Genomic DNA, 19,816 nt, shown 5'->3' on the forward strand with positions numbered 1-19,816 from the left:
GTGTTTTTCATTGAGCATAATTTTAGATGTGACTTAGCAATGCATAGATGTATCCAATCAGCGTCAAGCTTATGAGAGTATGATTCAAGGCTGAACGATAGCAGATGAATTTATACTGATACAGGGATTAAAGGTTAAAGGTTGCACTGTTGTCTTTAGATATGGGATCGCTTCTAACGACTTCGTCTTTTAATTTTTAGCCAAGACACAAAGTAAAAATATGACTTTATAGAGCAGACATCTCTTTATCCATAAACTGTGTGAGAGTGCTGTAGCCTTAAAGCTAAATGAAATGTCTGGACAAATATCGGATGGATTGACATGAAATGTGGAACTGATCTTCATGGTCTCAACAGGATAAATTATAATAACTTTGATGATTCCTTCACTTTTCATCTAGCACCAACATCAGGTATACTTTGGTTTATGGTTTACTACTTGCAAAACTAATGGAGGAGTTACTCCTGAACTACTCAGCTCCACTCTAAAGAATAATCCTCCAGCCCTGATCATGTCCCTGCAGGTCAAACAACAAACTTGTCCTTGTTGACTTTGCTCTATAAGAGGCCGTGGGCCATCACTTGACTGTAGGGTCGTGCATAGAGGACCTCCAGCCTCGTTTGTCCCGCACTACGCTGTCGTCCCCACTCAGCTGTGGGGCATTCTCCATGTCTGGGGTCCTCAGCCAGACCTTCTCTGTCACTGTCCCCCGCATACACTCTGCCATGGCGACTGTTGGTGCCTAATGGACTGGATTCACTGACTCGTTAGGACGGGAACAGGATCACTCCAATCACTTAGTAGCTGGCCGACAAAACGGCCATTTAGAATGCCTTCCCCTCTTCCCCCTTCTTTTTTCTCCTGCTGCTGTCCTGTCAGTGTGCCTCTATCAATAATTCACCAGGAGGGGCACTGCTGATGGGGTGTCGTCTTAGTTAATGAAAGAGCAGGGGAATTTACAGCTGTACGGGTTGTCCCCTAGCGTAATAACATCCTTAAACAGAGCAGGCTGAGGAGTGTAAGAGCACACAGGGTTGTGATCCTCACTTGTCCCATAAAAGAGCCCAGAATAAAACATGCAGAGATACATATGAGAGAGCACTTCAGCACAGGATGTCTCTCTCAAGACTCGACTGTTGGGGTGTTTAAACTTTCTCGTTTCTGTCTGGAAATGTAGTTTATTGCTGCCTCTGCTTTGGAGAATTGTTCGTCCTTGCTCCGTCTGTCTGTGTCTGTGTGCATTCATGTGGATACACTAAATAAGTGTTTTTAATAAGCAGCAGTGCAGCTCAGTAGCTCTGATTACTGCCACCCGACAGGTACACCAACTGTACCCAGTATCCAGTCACACACCTCACTGAAACACATACAGCTGGCTTGTGTCTGTGTGCGTGCCACCACCACATTGCATCACCAGAATACTGAGAGCCCCAGGAATATGACTCATCTGACTCTCTGGACCTTCGGGGAGAGAGGGAGACGTGCTGACTCGCAGGAAACTGATATCAAATACTGTCATCGAAGAATGGTGCAAATATGAAAGATCGACTGATATGCTGATTTCTGCTTTTTTGTTTTTTCCTTTTTTGTCTGTCGTTTTTTTTCCTGTCACTTCCCCTTGCTCTTTCCATGTCTCAATGTCACTCTGTCTCTGTGTCCCAGAGATGACAACTTCTCAGACACTCTGAGTCAGAAGGCTGACAGCGAGGCCAGCAGCGGCCATGCTGGAGAGGATAAATGCTCGGGAAAAGACATCGGCTCGCCCACTGACACCAGGATCTCTGAGGCCTATATTACCAGGTTGGTTTTCACACTGCCGTATAGCTGCTCTATATTGAACTGCAATATTAAAGCCTCTCATAAACAAGTTTTCGAAGGGACCTACATTGGGAATCAAGCATTTCAAATGTTTTGCATTCTCTATACAGTTAACAAAAGTCTGAACATTTGCTGTTTTAAACACCTGGTGTTGTGTTGTGTGGAATGTTGAGTTTTATGTGTTTGTCTGGGTTGTACAGCAGCAGTAATCTGCTTGGAAAGGGAATGTTAGCATGAAAAGTGATAGACACTACTGCTGAACAGAGAAAGAGCACCATCTTGAGAAACTCACACTTAAATCCAAAGGAAACAATGTCACAATACATGACGAGAAACAGCCGTGATTTCACCAAAGTTCATAAAGGTTCTTGCAGTATTTTAGAATAACTGTGCTCATTATAAAGATGGGTATTTAGGATTCCTTACTTCACTCAACAATGCAATCACACTGTGTTAATTAGTGCCAGTTCTCCTATCACCATAGCAACCAATGTATGACCTCAACATTGGCTTTATCTAATGAGAGACGGCCAATCCAATAACGACTGACAGTCTAGTAGCATGTCTACGACAACCTCAGTGTTGCATCATCCAAGAAGCTTAAACAGCCTCAGGTGTGAATACCAACACACACACACACACACACACACACACACACACATACACACAAACACACATAAACTCAAGACACTTGAAAAATGAACAAACTTTACATTTTTATAATATAGAGATGTTCTTAGAGTGATTGGTCCTCAGAGTAAGCTAGCACCGAGACTGTTAATAGCATGTATTTGATTTGCCTGTTATCACCTTGTTATATGATTGAACAAGACTGAAGGAAGCAGGAAAGACCTGTGCAGTATGCACCCAGTCCCTAGTGTTACATACGCTGCTCCCCCCTGCCATTCTGTATCCTCGGCTCACCTACCTCAGCCTAATTGCCACCGAAGAAATAAACTTCTCCCACTCTATTTTATTCCCAGTGACCAGACAGTTGTGAAAGTATGAGTATTAAATACCCATTTCACAGTGGCGATTAGTCAACAGCTGTTCACACTGGAGCATACTGTACATACACATGCACGGGGAGGGATGGCACACACATATCCAGTCACACCTCAGTCTTTTTGGCAGCGTCTGCTGGTTGCGTGCCAGTATTTTGTCTCCTGCTCCTCTCTTCATTGCTGCATTTCTGCTGGTGGAGTGAGCGACCTTGAAACGTCTGTTACTGGCTCTCGCCGAACACATGAACGAATGCTATTTTATTCAGAGCCACACTCACTCCCTCTGCTTCACTGTTGAAATGTTGATGATTCATACTAGAGGCAATGTTTACACCACTGCAGGTATTTTGTAGGCGGATGGAGAATATATCTGAATGAATCATCTTTTTCCCCATCAGCCTTAATGAAGCTCCTCTGACTCCCAAAGCCCGCGTCTACAACACTCTCTACCTGTCACCAGCTCCCAGGTGACACCCACCTCTCCCTTCATCTCCCCCGTCTACCTCCCACTCACTGTTCTGCTCCTCCATTCAAACAATCCTCATAAGTGTTGAATCATTTATACTCTGAGCTTTATTTAGATATCCTCCTCTCCCAGTGTTCTCAATCAACAACACGCTCACCAGACGGGACGTCTAGTGGAGTTTGGCATGACGATCATAGCAAGCGTCAGTAAACAAGACAGTTATGTTGGTGCCTCTTTTAGTGGAGAGGATGCACATTGACGTGATCATACCAAAGTGTTACAGTTAATCCATTTTCTGCTCTGAGGGAGAGGAACTCATGGAATGTCTTGTGATTTACATTATTATTAGCCAAAGCCATAATAAACAAAGGGTGACAAGTCAGTGTGGTGACAGCATGTAGAGTAAGTTGCAGTGCCTGTTGTTGTTCACTCTGTCCCGGGGGGGGGGGACTGGACTGGTGTTATGAATGTAGACTGCACCCTCTGCAGGTTGTCAGTGGTTCCTGCAGTTGTTTACTATCCCAGATTTCTCACTGCAGTCTGGAAAAAAAAATTCTCTCACCAGGCACACCAGCTTGCACCACTCCACCAGTCTTTATTTTTCAATGTCTGAACTATCATCAGTAGCTATAGTGCTGTCAGGAAGGTTTTTTTGTCCACAGTCATTCATACTTTTTTACATGAAGACATTTTGTTCACACTACCGAGTGTTTTGCAGTGTGTGAGCAGGTTAGGGTTTCACAGTCTTACATAAGCACACAGGGCCGTTTGGGTCAACCTGAAACTTTCTAGTTCATGTAGATGAGTAGTTTTCTGTGATAAATGATGTGATTGGGGAGACACCGCAGCACAGTGGCTTTGCGCAAACAACTGCAATTACATTCCCTCAGCAGTGCTTCATATCCATCCTCGTTATTGCTTTTTGTTTAGCACGGCGATGAAGCTGCCTGTAAATCTTAATGATAATGGCTGAGACGGCGTTCATGAGGCAGACATAAACTCTCAAATGAAGCCATTTGCCTCCGAGAAGTGATTAAAGGATGAGTAATTCACTGCTTGTTCATCATCACAAAGAACCAATAATGCTGAATTAAAATGGTTAATTTGACCTGAATCAGCTTTCAGATGTTATTGATTTAATATTTCAAGTTGTAATACCAACTGAAAAAGTGACTGCATGATAATACAATTTTGAGTCTTTTTTTGTACCTTAAAATATTCATCTGAATTTCGGAGATGTCGTGTGATAAATATGAGGTAACTATATTATTAAATTTTAGTTCTTTGCCAACAGTCAGGCTCAAATATCTTTTTCAGTCATCAGCTGCTACACTGATAGTGATGGTAGCTCCTTTGATTAAACATTACAGCTCTTGAGTTAGGCTGTCTGTAGCTACTGTATTGCTGGCAGTCATGAATATGGAGAGCAGAGTCTATTAGAGCCACACTGAGGAGGATGTGCTGCTCTATTGGCCTTTTATGGAGGAAGAGAACTGCTTCAAGGGAGGAGATGTTACTGTGGAGAAACATCATGCATAACTCTGCAAACACGTGTCTGTATGAGTGTGAAGGAGTGTGTGTGTGTGTGTGTCTGATCAGACATTCATGTTCAGCACTGTCTCTCCATGTTTCAAATGTGTGTGTCAGATTAGGTGTGTATGGTGGTGTGCTGGTCCAGGTTCAGATAAAGGACACTAGTGCTGAAGCAGCTGTAGCTTTTCCCAGGGAACTTGTTTTGGTGCTCTGATGAACCACAGGCGTCCCTCCTCTGGCTGATAGCCAGGTCCACTCTACCTGCTGTCCAAAGAAGATCGTCAAAGCTGCTAGGCACTGACATCAGGGTTCCTCTTACACCGCTGATGATTGTTTTGTTCCACAGTGGCAAATGTTTGATGAGGGTTCACTATAGGCTCCAGATGACTCAGTGAGCCCTCATACTGTAATATAGAAAACCGAGTGCACCCAGTTTGGAGGAGTTTGGGTGCAAGGTATGTACTAAAATATGAAATCTGTAACGCAATAAAAAAAAAATTCCCTTTGTTGTTTCCTCTCCGTCCCTCTCTTCTATCCCAGCAGGCACAAGAAAAGATTAGAACCGCCATCCCGGCGGCCCCCTGCCCGCCCCAGCGACGTCCACTGCATGGTGCATCCCTCCCAGCATGGTCACGGAGGACATGGAGGCACCCCAGAGATGGGCTCCCCAGTTTTAGGTCACTTCAGCCCACGGGACATGCTGCGGAGTCGCAACCACATGCCAATGGACAGCCCTGAACGCCGGCGCCGCACCGGCCACGGCAGCCTGACTAACATCAGCCGCCACGAGTCGCTGAAGAAGATGGAGAGCCCCCCGATCCGCCGCTCTACCTCTTCGGGCCAGTACACAGGCTTCACTGATGCCCACCACCACCACGGCGGCAAGCCCCTGGATCCGGAGACCATCGCACAGGTCAGCGCGGGACGAGCGGCGACCCGACCGCAGCTCCCTCCACCATCAAAGCCCTGCCCCGCCCTGTAAAAACATAGTCAGTCCCTGTCTTCTGTCCTCTGGCTGCAACTGTGTCCGTGTGCTAAATACACGCAAAAGACTAGCTTCACAGGCAGACAGCAGGAGCATAGCTTGACACTGGGACTCATCACAATATATCGACTGTAGTCCTGCTTGTGAGCATACAAAAGCCATCACAAAATATATCCATGCCCAACTGGTTATAATTTGCAAGTTTTTGCATCACTGCTGATAGGAAGGCGGTGGCTCTAGTTTGACTGTTGTCACATAATTGTGAGTAGTAAAGCCATGACTGACATTTGTAGAGAGCCTCCATTGGAAAGCAGAGGTCACAGAGCACTTTAAACTGTGCTGGGCTGTCTGTCTGCCTACTGCGAGCATGCTCAGATGAACATATCTTGTCATCTCTGCATCTCCTGCGCTATCCAAAGTCATTAGCATGCAGAGGGAGAGGTGCCGGTGCAAAGTAATAGTCTCTACTAACTCTCTGCATGTATAATGCATGCTTGGTGTTTTCTTAAAAAGTGTCACTGTGGTCCTCTGTTAACATCGCTTTTTATGTTTCCTACGATACCGTACTCTCCCTTCTCTCACGTCATATCATCTCTCATTCCTTTCTCACTCTTTTCATGTCTCCCTCCTACCTTCCGTTTTAGTGTTCTCTCATGTTTAACCCCAGCCTTCCTGTCTCTCGCTCAGCAATGTCATCATCATCCTTTCATACTCCCCCTCCTGTCTCACATATGCTCTCTCTGTCTCCTGCAGGACATAGAAGAAACTATGAACACTGCTCTCAATGAGCTGCGCGAGCTGGAGCGGCAGAGCTCAGCCAAGCACGCCCCTGACGTGGTGCTGGACACCCTGGAGCAGCGGCAGACCTCCGGCAGCAGCGGCGGGGGTCCCACGCCGGCCAGCTCCAGCGAGTCCCTCAGCCCCATCCACGGCGTCATGCTGAGGTCCACCGCCAACACTGAGCCACCCATCCGCCGCAGCACCAGCTCCTCCAGCGATACTATGAGCACCTTCAAGCCTCTTGTAGCGCCCCGCATGGGGGTGCAGCTAAAACCCCCCGCCTTGAGGCCCAAGCCCATGGTCCTACCCAAGTCCAGCCAGGTCTCGCAGCCTGCAGCTACATCTCCTCAGGACCCTCTGGACAAGTCCTGCACCATGTAACCTCTTGGACATGAACCAGAGATGTAAAACAAAAACTCTCAATCAACTTCCAGGGGGCCACAAAATGCTACCAGTGTCTAGACTTCATAGACACCCAGCAAATAATATCTAAGAGCGTGTAAAATACATGGACCTGGACAGGAAAAGATGTTTCCTGGTGTTTTGAAGCCGAAGACAGGATCATAAAGAGGACTCTTACAGGATCTGAGAGACTGATGTAGAAGTTGTAACGTAGACAGGTTTGTCTCAATAACACATGCACAGCTATGTGTTAATATGCTAGGATATTATTATCTAACAAATGTCTTTTTTGAAGTAAACTCAAACAACAAATCACAAAGGCTTCCTTCGAGGTTTTAGAAAATGTACACTAGTTAGTTTAGTTTCCAGACATTCTTGGACTGTGTAACTTTGAACAAAACAACGCTGCATGTAGCTCCTCTGTTTACCACTGAACCTGAACCTGGAGCTCGATGAGAACCGTAGTGACCACAGTGGCATTCTCACACATAGAACTAGATTATACTAGAGTTTTTTTGCTCTTACGTACCCTTGAAGGTGTTGTGAACTGGGGCAGGCCTTACTGACTTTGAGGTGTGACTGATTTCACATGTAAAATATTCTAAAGGTGCTGTGACTGCCTGGACAGAGATGGTTTGAAGGTTGGACTGATTACGGGCCTGAAGAGCCCATAACAACTAACGATACTTTGTTAATAGATAATAGTCTTGAGAGCAGTATGCTTTTTTTCCCCCACTAGCATGTAAACTCTGCAACTTTCTTTGGCAAGGCATACCATCTGTTGTGTCTCAGAAATGTACAAAGATCACCTCTGTGCTGGATTCACTCACATTTATTTGAACTTATTACCTGGAGTGAGATCAAATGGATAAAACCACTACTTCATTATGAACTTTGTTTGAACATTTCAATGTATTCTCATGATGCAAGGGTAAAATATGCCTAATAACTTGTAACTTTGCATCTGTATAACCTATGGGGAGCAGTGCGAAAGATTATGATGACAAATCATCTCCTACCTACAATATATACAACACACATGCTATTATACGGTGTGGAACTCATGCCATAGCCTCTTTTTACGCCTTTATCTACCCAAAGACATGACCACACAAGTTAAAAAGCATGGATGTTGACCTTCCATATGTGATGTAGGCATTCTTCATGTTGACTGACGTGTTTAGACTCATGGCAGCGCCCTGTGGGAGTGCTGCCGGTAGCCATGGACCTAATGACTGTTAGTGTAAAAGCCTCCTGATGTGTTCACCCTGCTTCCTCTTTGTTAGAGTCTCTGAAAACAGCAGCTTGCTTTGTGTCCCGCTAGTCTGTTTTTATGTTCAGGTGAGAATGTCACAAATAGTGATTTTGTATTGTTCTCTGACTGACATTGAGGCTTTCTCTGTGGATTTTCTGCATTTGTGGATGACGACGCATCTAAACATGTGGCATAAAGCAGCTCATGTAAAACAGGAGGAAGTCTCACACAATCAGTGATGAACATCCCGTGTCAGTCAGTCAGCTCGTGTGTGTGTCCAGGTCCAGTAATAATTTCAAAACTGTATGTGCCCGAGTTCCAGCTGTGTGGCTGCACCCCTGTATGTCTTTTTGAAACTAACCTCTGTACTGTAGAAATAACAGAAGTGGGTGCATGTCCTGGGAATGTTTTGGCTAATGTAATAACACAGAAAAGACTTGGTTTGTAATGAATAAGTGATGCTCTTTAACAGCAGGTTTACACTATCTTTGACTTGACAGATATTGTGTGTATAATAATCAAAAAGATAATTGATTTCTGACTTACTAACTTTCACTATTTTTGTAATCATTTTTTGTTATGTTTGTTGAGTTTCTGGGTAGAAACGACTTAGAACAAATGATGTAGAATAAATATCCAGAGATACAGGTGTCCCACCTACAGTATGAAGCCAGTTGTAAAAACAAAAAAAAATAAAAATAAAGTGTGCTTTTGTCACCATGTTCACATCATCAACAGTAGGACTCAGTTATGCCGTCTGTAGGCTTTAAGCTACTCTGTGGTGTTCTGTACATCTGTAGTATGTACTTGTGAAAGTGCCTTTGAAAATGTTTTAGAGGAACTTGAGACTTTCTGTACTGTTGCATTTTCATGTCGGATGCTGTGTTTTTGAGAAAAATGCAGTGCAGGAAGAGGACACATGAATAAGTAATGATGCCATTTTCAAAACAGTTATATGACAGAAAGAATAATAAATAAACAGCTTACCCATTGTGACATTGCACTTTTATGTATAGAACTGTATATATGGCATGTAACATCATAACATCTAGAGTTCTTTGAGGGCTTATACCTCCAAGGATTTCTTTCTAATAAAGGAAATAGTTTGTTGAGTCTGAGGTGGATCCCCCCCCCCCCCCCCCCCCCCCCCCCCCGCTTTTTATATATCAAGTAACCTCAGCTTTAGTTTACTTATTGTCCATGGTGGAAGAAATATTCAGGTAAAAGTAGAAATACTAATAAAGACTTTATTACAAGTCCTGAATTCAACATTGTACTACAAATAAGTATTATCAACCAAATGTACCTAAATTGTCAAAAGTACTCATGATGCAGAATGGCCACTTCCAGTGTTATATTATTATATATAGATTATTGTATTACTCTTAATAATGTAATAGTAAAAGGTCGCTTCCATGTTAATGGAAGCAGTGCTTAAATGCTATAGTTGGTCAAAGTGAAGATCATTTTAGCTACTTTATATATTGTCCATAATCCATAATATTTGATCATACGTTCTGTATGTAAAATCTAAAGATGCAAAGTACCCGACAGTAAGCTGTCGGACAAATGATGCAGAGTAAAATGTAAAATATTTGCCTCTGAAATCTGGTGAAGTAGAAGTATACAGTAGCATATTTAAGTATAGCAGCAGTACCTCAAAATGTACTGTAGTGCATGTATTTAGTTGAATTCCACCACTGTTTATAGTGGAACATCACCCAAGGAGTCTATGCACACGTTATGGTATGAGTAAACACACACAGGCAGAATCCCAATCAACACAGTTGATATACAAATATCATATACAAATATGATAATAAATACAATGACAATACCAGCACCAGGGTTACTGATTGTAAGGTTGAAGACATCTGAATGTTTGCCCAGTCAGTGAAACTATGAGAGACCAGAGCACAGAGAAAAAAGAAGTGTTTTAAGCCTACATTTGAAAATCTTGACAGAGTTTGAAGCTGCAGTGGGAGCTTATTCCAAACAAGGAGCAAAGACTCACAACTTTTTGTAAACATAGCCATCAAGAGAGTGGACTGAGTACACCATGATGATGGCATATGGTAGGGAATCCAGTTGTTTTTATTATTCAATATAATTCAGTACACAAAGATTTTCTTACAATTAAAGGGAAAAGGGATTAATGGAGCCAGGTTTTACATTGACAGAACATCTACTGTACATTTCATTCTTCACAATGGTGCATGGTAAAAATCTTCCAAGGACACATAGTGAAAGCTTCATTGTTTTCTCTCCACATTCCCCAACAAAGGTTTCTTCCCGCACACATAACGTATTGTTTTAATGAATCCAACAGGCTCTCCGATTCTCTACATGCTGTGTTCTGCTATGTATGGGAGCTTTACTGGGATTTGGTGTTCCCCAGATCTAGCTCCAGCCTCAGCACTGTTTGCAGGAGTAAGAGTGGCTCTCTGTGTGCTCCAGGCTTTAGTGTGGGTCTTCAAGGCCATCTGGTGAAAACAGAAAAGAGAGAGCCCATTGTTTCAGACGCTGTCGCACAACAGTTTCTCTCCAGCTGGACTGAGGCTGGGTGTGGTGTGATTAAAGTAGAGCAAAAACATAATACGCTTCAAAATCATATCCCGTTTTTTTTTTTTTGTTTTTTTTTTATACAGTGGTGATCTGAGAGAGAGAAAAATACGGTTTACCTCAGCAATCCCAACCTTCCTCTCCCAAGTGTGAATGCTCTGCTGCAGCTTCTTGTGTTTGCCCTTGACATGAATGTACTCAACGATATCAGGAGCCTGATAATCTGACAACTGGCGGCGAAGGCGTTGGTTGAGAGCCTCTGCCTTTAAACGCTCCTGAAGAGAGAGGAAAGTAGTAAGGATGGGGTACACAAAGGGAATTAAAAATTTATTATAAAAATAAATTGAAGATGAGTAAAGTTTCAAGAACTGACCCATGTGTTTTAGTCTGCCCTACATAATTGAATGCAAATGACTGCTGCTCTTTAGTAACCAATGGACCAAAACATGTATGAATTATTACATTTGACTTTGGTTTAAAGTTTGACTCATTTTTGGAGTAATGACAAACCTCCTCAGCATGCTGTATCTCCTCCTCAATTTTTGCCAGCATCTGCTTCCTGCTGGTGATGTCATTGCTCAGCTCTGTGGACTCCCATGTCACACTCCTCAGCTTCTCCTGTTGACACACACATATACACACATAGATTTGAAAAGCTAGAGCTAAGGTCAGGGTGACAACTGCAAAGGTGGTTTAATACATCTACAGGAAATTCTCTCTCACACACACACACACCCCCACATGTCCGATGAGTTACCTTGTGTGAACTGAGAACACGTTGTACTTTCAAACTGTTCACTTGAAGTTCATCCAGGTTTTTGACGATTCTCTGCTCGTTGTACTCCTGGAAAATTTCCTAAAAACAACACACAGCACCATACATTGTTACATTTGGCAAAAAAAAGCAGATCACAGATTCACTGTTCTCTTGGGTAACAGTTGAACTCACAAACTATCGAGACATACTTGATAAAACCGTCTCTTTTTCCAGCTTTCTTAGCCTCTCTGGATATACCCTCACAGTTTCATTCTCTACCTCGTACTCGGCTTTTCCCGCCTCTTTCTTCTGTTGAAGCTGCTGCAGGAGCTTCTTCTCATGGACCTTCAGTTCCTGGTTCTTCAGACGAAACTTCTCCAGCTGGGTGATCTGTTTGTGTGTGTGTTTGTTTACAGAAAAGACAATGTGGACAAAGGGGGGAAGATGATGAACATAAGTAGAGGCTGCGACAGAACTGGAGAAAGCAGATAACATCAATAAAAAAATTTAAAAAAAACTGTCACAGAGTAAAAGTAATAGTCACTCAATATCCTTGCCCTTTGTATTTACAATTTAAAGGGATCGGATTATTATGCGTTATATAGCATGTTAGCTTCACTGACATTTCCCTAGTGCTACGAGGAAGCAGGAAGCAGGAAGCAGAGGAAGAGTCTAGGTCCACCTACAGGTTTGACCATGGAATAATAATCATGCTAACATGGCATTTTAAGGTGGAAAAGTTTATACAGGAACTTACAACCATGTGATATGTTGACAGGAAAAAATAACAGAACAATTTCGACTGGGAGAAGTGTGCAGAAATTTAATTTACTTTGAACAGCTGCAGATGTAATGACTTAACTGAAATGAGTAGTCCAGTTATGTTTCAAAACTTATACAAATACTACTTTACAGAAGTTGATGTCATTAAACTGAACCTAATTTTTACCTTTGACTTGTCTACCATGTACTGGAGCACCTTCTCAGGCTCCTTCATTTCCAACCTGTTGTCCTTTACAGGTTTCAGCAGTCTGTGTTCAAACTGGCTCTTGGCCTTCCTGATTTCTGCAAGACGCATTTCTGCCTCTTTCAGAGAGGCCTGGAAAGGTAAGCAGAATCACTGAGGACATATGTACTGTAAGTGTGCATTTTTTGTTAGTTTGTTTTGGGGGGTTTTGTGCAAGGGGTGTTGTGACCTTGTAGTTGTCCTGAATTCTCTCATATCTCTGTTTGAGTTTCTCCCGGTCTTGTCGTGTCTCCGTTACTTCCGTCTGTGCCACATAAAGTTTTTGTTCCAAGGTCAGCTGCTGGAGGCGATCTGATATGTTGGACCGGGACCTCCGCCTCCTTTCACGACCCTGACAAGGCACACACATATACAAAATCATGTGGGGCTATCAGGGCCACAGTGCAGAGAGGTCATCTGTCCTAGGAACAGAATTAAAATCAGGATTGTCTCTAAGATTTCAGCAGGCTACATAAATGTTTGCTAATATGCAGCAATATGTTCTGTCACTATTTTAACCTAAAAGGTATTTGAGTGTGCCCCTTTGTTTGTATTTTGAATTCTTAATCCAGTTTTGCGACTTTGAGCAAGAATAATTTAAAAAAACTATATATTCAATCTATATACTGTGTTTCTTTCTGTGCAGAGTGAGCAAAATCTGTCCTCCCGGTTTGTTTTTAGTGGAAAATCTACAATCACAATAGATACTGAGTTTGTAAAGAAGTCTTGTCTCTGGCAAGCACTTACCCCTCCCTCCAGCTGGGAGGCCCCTGCTGGCCCCGGACCGTCTCCCCCAGGCTGGGACACCAGGTCCTGAGGATCTATGCGGCTGATGAAGCGTTCAAACATGTCGATCTCTGCCAGGAGGGCTGCATTGGAACATCTTGGGTGGAAGTGAATATCAGCAACTTCAAAGTCAGCTAAAGAAAAATGCTTGAAGCTAAAAGTTTAGTTGCTAAAGTTCGAAAACTTAAAAGGTTTAGAAAGAGGGTTCAGTGTGTTTACAACTTAACCACCTGTCAAATTTAACTTCTCCACTCACCTCTGATAATTTCTCTAGGTAAATTAGTATACAGAGAATATTCAAATGCAAAATAACTCCACAAATCTGCTGAAGTATGCTGAGTCATAATGTAACCTACACTACTTTAATATGTGGCACCACAGCTGACCCTCTACTCTTAACTAATGGTTCAAAGATATAATATAGTTATGATTTAGCACTATTTAGCTAACTGCTATGACCATATTGCTCAACAACAGAACTAACGTTAGCGTTAGCGGCCGTAGTTAGCACGAAATAGGTAACGTTAAGCTAATAATGCCATTTTTAGGTTAAGAGACGTCACGGTTGAGCTATTTATTACACACAATGGTGTTCGTGAATATTTATTTCCATTACTTTAGTCCTTCGACTCGGTTGTAGATGAGTTGTTTTTGATCTTGTGCGACTTCTTTGCCTTTTTCTTCCGTCAACGAAAGCTCATCCTCCATGGTCGCTATGGTACACTGAACCCTCGCAGTGGTTGCTAGGGCTAGTGTTGCCTTCACGTGCATGGGTGAAACTCTTTAATCTGCAAACTTTGCAACGAATAAAGACAGAAAATAAAGCGTGGTTTAAATGATCACATTATGTCACCTTTCATTCATTTGAGGACTATATTTGTGGTTTTAAGACGTTAATTGAACCTACAATAATCGCATGGAAACATTGACTTACGTCCATATATATTAACTAACGTTATAGAAAACTTGTCTTTAGTTTTCTCTCTTCAGAATGTCCCCCTTCATATCATAACCACCCTTATAACTCAATGTTTGAGTTTTTTTGATGATTATATAGTTGATAAATTATTTTAGGGGCTTTTTCTTCTTTTCTTTCGTTCTTCTTTTTTTAAGTTTCAGTTTCATTTCTGTGACATCAAAAGTCATCCTGGCTGCAGGAAGTTAGCTCAGCCCTGCTCTAAGAACAGTGTCGGTTACTTGGCTAAACTAACTTCAGGATGACCTCAGTCATCTCTAAATTCATCGTCAAGACCCTGTGCGACAACCAGGGGAGTTTGGACTACATTCGCCTGAATGAGAAGATCGGACAGAGTTTCACTGTCGCGGAACAGGTCCTGCGGAGCGTCCTCTTCGACGACGGTAAAATAGCAATTCAAATGGGCCGACAGAAGGTCGTCGGTAGTCAAATAATCAGCCCAGACAGTCTGGTGGTGGCTAAAACCAGTCTGCGGATCTGTCAGAAAAAGGCCGGAGAGTGTCAACAGTGCGGCCAGTTACACCTGTGCAAGTACTATGTCTGCGGAGAGTGCACGTTCGGGTGAGTAGCCTGCTGCTGTGCTACGTTTGGAGGGTTTGTGATGTGTCCATTGCCAAGCAGTACTCTTAATTATAATAATATCCGTATAACAATCAAAAAATGGTGAAACCGTTGGTAAGTGTTCAAGTTTAAATGCTTAATTTGTGTAGGGCAATCCTCTTTAAGCATAATGTTGAGGTAAGTGCGGTAGAAGCGAAGTGGGTCACGGAGGTTTAAACTTTAAAGCCATCCACACCCACACAGGTGTTTTCATTTTTGTGGTCTGATTAGACGTTTTCTCTATAACTATTAAGGCGTGTACCGAAAGGTTGGCTGGTTTGTTCTGCTGCGGCAGGACGACGCCCATCTTTGTCATTTTATATGTGCAATAAGTTTAGCCAGCAAAGCTCCGCCCACCCTCAGGTCTGATCAATGATAACTGAAAACACCTGTGTGGGACGGCAGGGCCTTACAGGTACATGCAGGGTATGAACACTGAGCTCAGATCAGGTAACGTTGTATATGTCTACAGCTTTATTTAACTTTGCTTAAAACGGAACCATTTAAAACAGAATGTAAAACAGGGTTTGATTTGTGTTTTGTGCACGTTCCTTGTAAGTCCTTTGTTTGACCAGGAGATGGCAGTAATTTGCATCCTATTCTATCGTTTTTCCTGAATAACCCACTCTGACTGGGCACTGTACTGATAGTAAACAATGACAAAGCACCAATGAGTGCTGCCGTGCACACATTAGTGCTTTGCCATCTATAAACCTATATAGACTGAGGGCCAGCATGAGGCTATGAGTCACCAGTATCAACACTATAGCAACACAGTAATATAGTACTGTAACTTTTTAAATCTATAGGGGCCTGTATATTTACAGAAACCAAATGGATACCAGTAAGCTTTTTTTCAATGGTTAATTTAGTAAAACTAAAACCCTGAACTGAAATTATGTTTTACTCATTTTGTTATTTTTCAGACACAAGTGTAAAAATCCACATAGTCTGGCTGTTCCATACAATGCCGAGCTTTTGAAGAGATATGGTCTTGATGATTTGACGGAGAAACAGGTGTTCCAGCTGTTGTTGCAGAATGATCCTTATCTGCTTCCTGAGGTAGGTTGTAGTGGCAACAGAAGGAGACAGAGGTGGGAATCAGAAACAGAATCTTGTTATTGTGTAGAAAATTATGCAAGTTTCTGAATGAAATGTCATATTTTTGCTGTAATGATGTGGCCACCCCCCTCCATACGCCCCTCTAGATCTGCTCACATTACAACAAGGGTTCCTGCAAGTTCAGCACCTCCTGCACCAAGCTGCACATCTGCCAGCACTATTTGCAGGGCAACTGTAAGTTTGGCTCTTCATGTAAGAGACCCCATAATGTTGATGTGCATGGAACGAAGATCTTCAGAGGATTCAGTCAGGAGAATATTAAAAACCTTCATGAGATCTACAGAAACAAATTCATCATCACGGGTCAGCAGGAGAGGCCGCCTATTGCTGGTGCTGGTAATAAGGACTTTAATAGAAACCTTTTTGAACTAAAGAGAGCTGTAGTCTGCACAATAGATTTCATATATGTCTGTGTGACTCCTGCAGTGCTGCCAGAGAGAGTCCCCATCCAGCAGCCTCCCCACAGCAACCCTGGATCCCTGACTACTACTTCTATTCCATCTAAACCCATGAGCGATGCTGACAGGAATGAAATCTGCCTCTTCTTCATTCGCAGACACTGCAGCTTCAAAGGTAGCACTCAAACTAGTCATATCTACAGTAACTTGTCAATACGTGTGTGTAGGTCTGTGTGAAGAGACAATGGTGTTTATACGTCTACCACTGTCTAATGAGTGCTTCTGTATCATTGTTTTTTTTCCCAAGACAAGTGTGCTCGGGTCCACTGGCACCTGCCTTACCGATGGCAGGTGTTAGACAGCGACGGTGTGACCTGGAACGACCTGCCTAATATGGAAGACATTGAGAAGGCCTACTGTGACCCAGAACATGACAAAAGCTGCATGGATGAACCGTTGTCCCCCTTAGGGATTTTCAAATATCTGTCTTTACGAAGGTGCATGACTGAATAAACAGACCACAGAGCAGTTCTCTGGTTTATAAATGTATTCTAGAGCGACATATAGATTTCTAACCATTTATTCACATCAGTTCAAGTCTTTAGAAATGTCTTCTGCCCTTGAGGGAATGGTTGATTTACTTACCCTGCTTGCTTTCAGCTCTGCAGCCCCTGTTGTGCAGTCAGTCAATTTCGTGACAATGACATATGGTGGGTCTCCAGTTCGTCGCCTGTCCACTGCCTCCTCCGTCTCAAAGCCCCCTCACTACATTTTTACAACACAGTGGCTTTGGTACTGGAAGGATGAAAGCGGGAAATGGCTGGAGTTTGGACAGGTCAGTCGAACACGTACCAATAACACAGCCATTTGTCTTTGTTCTGATCCTTTATAGAACCTGTTGAGGGAACAAGTAGATTTTGATTTACTACATTCCCCTCTGCAATCTACATTCAGACTTTGATGGAAAACTGTCTCTTCTGTTTTTCCTCTTTAGGGTGATGGTGACACACCAGCCTCTGTCACATCTCCGACTCTGGAGAATGTGTACCTGTCAGACAGAGATACAGAGATTCCCTTTAGTGCTGGCAAACATCAGTATATCCTCCACTTCAAAGATGCACTGGGAGCGCAGCTGATGTATCAGCAGAATGTAAAATACAAAACCAAGAGAGAGGTCAGGCGAAGGCCTCGCTTATTGTCTGCTCATGATGTGGAGGTGGCGCTGAGGGGGTATTTTTATTTTCAGTTATAGATGAAGATTTTGTATTATCCTTGCAATTCAAACATTGCTGTTTTGGATTTCTCTGCGTCTCAAGTGACTCCACTAGTCAGACATTTATTATTATCTCCTCTGTAGTGCATCATCAAACAGCTCCAGCTCCTCCACAGCTGAAAGTTTTCCACCCCACTGGGACAAGAATGCCCTACCAGATTTTGGATACAAGGTATCTTCATAGCATGTATTATTGTGCTTAATATTTCTGTTTTTACTTTACTTTTGTTTCTTCTTGAACATTGAATATATACTTATACCCTTCATTAATGACTCTTTCAGCTCGTGCCTCTCTCCCAATCTGCAAACGAGTACATTATGCTGGAGAAGCTGTTTAAGCGCACTTTGCCCCAGAGTACAATTAACAAGATCCAGAGGATCCAGAACCCCTCTCTGTGGAAAGTCTTCCAATGGTAAATCATAGCCCTGTCTGTAATCAATATTTTACTAATAACAATGTATCAAATGACAATGTGACAAAGTGAAATGGGTCGCTCATCTCGTAGTGATGAACCTACAGAGAATTATCACTGGAATCTGCTGCTCCCCTCATCTTTACGGAGCTTCATATTGAGTTTCAGCTCATTCTTCAGCTGTCCGGCCCACAGCTTTATTGTCTTGGTTCTCGTCACTCTCATAGCATTGTGTTGGGCCGCAGCAGGGAGCTATTTTCAGTGAAAAGAGACTAGCTGATGATCTTAGTGGAGCATATAGCAGCTGAAGAGCCAAATATATTTCTCAGGAATTGGTAGAGACCAAAAGAGCATATAGAAGCATTTAATCAACTAAGCAAAAAATAACTGATTAATCAAAAGTAAAAAATGTGTTACATGTCCTCACATCAAGATTTTCTATATTGTGTGTTCAGGCAGAGAGAGCAGATGAAGAAGAAGAATGGAGGGCACACTGTGAATGAGAAGTATGTGTTCCACGGGACGGACGAGTCCCTGATTGAGGCCATCTGTGAGCAAAACTTTGACTGGAGGATGTGTGGCATCCACGGCACAGCCTACGGCAAAGGTACAGTGAGTAGGCTTCAGCAGCCATTTCAGGAATATGATGAATAAACGGCATACAATATCGACAAGCCACAAGAAATGTCTTTTCGGCAAATGTACTGTGCTGTGTTGTCTTTTGGTGTGGAAGCAGTTATTTCCATGGCAGTAGAAAAGAACCTGTCAGACTTTTCCTTTTGGACTGTGTCAGTAGTAACTCTATCTTACTTTTTAGGGAGCTACTTTGCCAGAGATGCATCCTACTCAGACAGATATGCGAGTATCAAAAGAAGCCTGAAGAAGATCATGTTTGTTGCTCTGGTCCTGGTGGGGGAATACACAAAGGGAAGGAGCAGCTACGTCCGGCCCCCGCCAAAAGAACACAGCAAAACCCTCTACGACAGCTGCGTTGACAACGAGAGCGACCCCGGCATCTATGTTGTCTTTGAAAAACAACAGATTTATCCAGAGTATCTTATCAACTACTCATAAAGCACAATGCTGATGGTTCCTTTTCTGCAGATTTTGGTCTGGATGCTTTAGTTTGACTGGAAGCAGCTGGTGACTTTGTAAGTAAAAGTAATTATTATTCAGCAGAATGGTTCCTGTGAGTGTAATTCTATTGGATTATTATGCATCAATAATGCATAAACAGGTGAGGCAGATTGGGGTGGAGCTAATTTGAACAATTTTGCATACAATTCTGGTGGTTTGAGATATCGCAATGCTTAAGACCTTATAAACTGATGATGTTACAATACTTCCTCTGAAGTGTAGTGGAGTTGAAGAGTTAAGTAGAAAATATTTTTTTCTGTGTGATTATTACAGCTTGTCTCGGTGAATGTCTGTTTTTGTGAGGTTTCTATTTTGTTGTGATAAAGAAAGTCTGCCAAAGGTCATTAATGAAAGTCTAAATGAAGGATACTGAGGGTGGCAAGTTATCTGGTGTTTGGCAATGAAATTCACTGGTTATGTAATAAACATATTACAAATTGCCATGTCAATGTAATTATATAACATTAGAACAAACCAACAAAGACATTTCATCATGTGTAAATACACACAAGTAGCATTTGACCCAGTTTAAACGTACATGAT

General features: G+C 42.6%; 3 protein-coding genes across 6 annotated transcripts in view; 2 read left to right on the forward strand and 1 right to left on the reverse strand.

Annotated features, from left to right (window-relative positions):
• Positions 1 to 6,967, forward strand: part of srgap1a (SLIT-ROBO Rho GTPase activating protein 1a) — a 77,734-nt gene extending 70,767 nt beyond the window's left edge. For 2 of the 3 annotated variants that reach the window (XM_070908173.1, XM_070908174.1), the window contains exons 20-22: positions 1,663 to 1,800; positions 5,365 to 5,734; positions 6,560 to 6,967. In XM_070908173.1, coding sequence (XP_070764274.1) covers positions 1,663 to 1,800; positions 5,365 to 5,734; positions 6,560 to 6,967 — 916 coding nt within the window. Of the gene's footprint in view, positions 1 to 1,662; positions 1,801 to 5,361; positions 5,735 to 6,559 lie in introns of all 3 variants that reach the window. The other variant, XM_070908172.1, reaches the window with a different exon arrangement.
• Positions 6,968 to 10,296: 3,329 nt separating this feature from the next.
• cfap263 (cilia and flagella associated protein 263) lies at positions 10,297 to 14,125 on the reverse strand. Of its 2 annotated transcripts, none has more exons than XM_070907911.1 (9): positions 13,971 to 14,125; positions 13,316 to 13,451; positions 12,759 to 12,920; positions 12,512 to 12,661; positions 11,842 to 11,952; positions 11,563 to 11,661; positions 11,316 to 11,423; positions 10,925 to 11,080; positions 10,297 to 10,726 (listed from the first exon to the last, which is right to left on the reverse strand). In XM_070907911.1, exons 1-9 carry the CDS (start codon positions 14,123 to 14,125, stop codon positions 10,586 to 10,588), a joined length of 1,218 nt encoding a protein of 405 aa, XP_070764012.1. In that variant the 3' UTR covers positions 10,297 to 10,585. The 2 variants fall into 2 exon arrangements, with proteins under 2 accessions (XP_070764012.1, XP_070764013.1); XM_070907912.1 differs by lacking the exon at positions 13,971 to 14,125 and adding an exon at positions 13,940 to 13,953.
• A 418-nt stretch (positions 14,126 to 14,543) lies between these two features.
• Positions 14,544 to 19,716, forward strand: parp12a (poly (ADP-ribose) polymerase family, member 12a). The gene is made up of 11 exons (XM_070907138.1): positions 14,544 to 14,891; positions 15,857 to 15,992; positions 16,139 to 16,388; positions 16,479 to 16,625; positions 16,758 to 16,947; positions 17,111 to 17,285; positions 17,445 to 17,680; positions 17,808 to 17,895; positions 18,006 to 18,136; positions 18,592 to 18,743; positions 18,954 to 19,716. Exons 1-11 carry the CDS (start codon positions 14,572 to 14,574, stop codon positions 19,208 to 19,210), a joined length of 2,082 nt encoding a protein of 693 aa, XP_070763239.1. The 5' UTR covers positions 14,544 to 14,571; the 3' UTR covers positions 19,211 to 19,716.
• Positions 19,717 to 19,816: the final 100 nt, after the last annotated feature.

The sequence above is a fragment of the Enoplosus armatus genome, chromosome 6 (assembly GCF_043641665.1).
Source record: "Enoplosus armatus isolate fEnoArm2 chromosome 6, fEnoArm2.hap1, whole genome shotgun sequence".
Lineage (NCBI taxonomy): Eukaryota > Metazoa > Chordata > Actinopteri > Centrarchiformes > Enoplosidae > Enoplosus > Enoplosus armatus.

What these genes read in the sequence shown, in the direction of transcription:
- cfap263 (XM_070907911.1), bottom strand. Translation starts at nt 14,125, where the DNA reads ATGCACGTGAAGGCAACACTAGCCCTAGCAACCACTGCGAGGGTTCAG. An exon ending in CCTCCCAGCTGGAGGGAGGG is followed by an intron (nt 12,921 to 13,315) that starts GTAAGTGCTTGC and finishes GTGCCTTGTCAG; the next exon opens with GGTCGTGAAAGGAGGCGGAG. An exon ending in GGAAGGTTGGGATTGCTGAG is followed by an intron (nt 10,727 to 10,924) that starts GTAAACCGTATT and finishes TGTTTTCACCAG; the next exon opens with ATGGCCTTGAAGACCCACAC.
- parp12a (XM_070907138.1), top strand. Translation starts at nt 14,572, where the DNA reads ATGACCTCAGTCATCTCTAAATTCATCGTCAAGACCCTGTGCGACAAC. An exon ending in ATCCTTATCTGCTTCCTGAG is followed by an intron (nt 15,993 to 16,138) that starts GTAGGTTGTAGT and finishes ACGCCCCTCTAG; the next exon opens with ATCTGCTCACATTACAACAA. An exon ending in TACCAGATTTTGGATACAAG is followed by an intron (nt 17,896 to 18,005) that starts GTATCTTCATAG and finishes TGACTCTTTCAG; the next exon opens with CTCGTGCCTCTCTCCCAATC.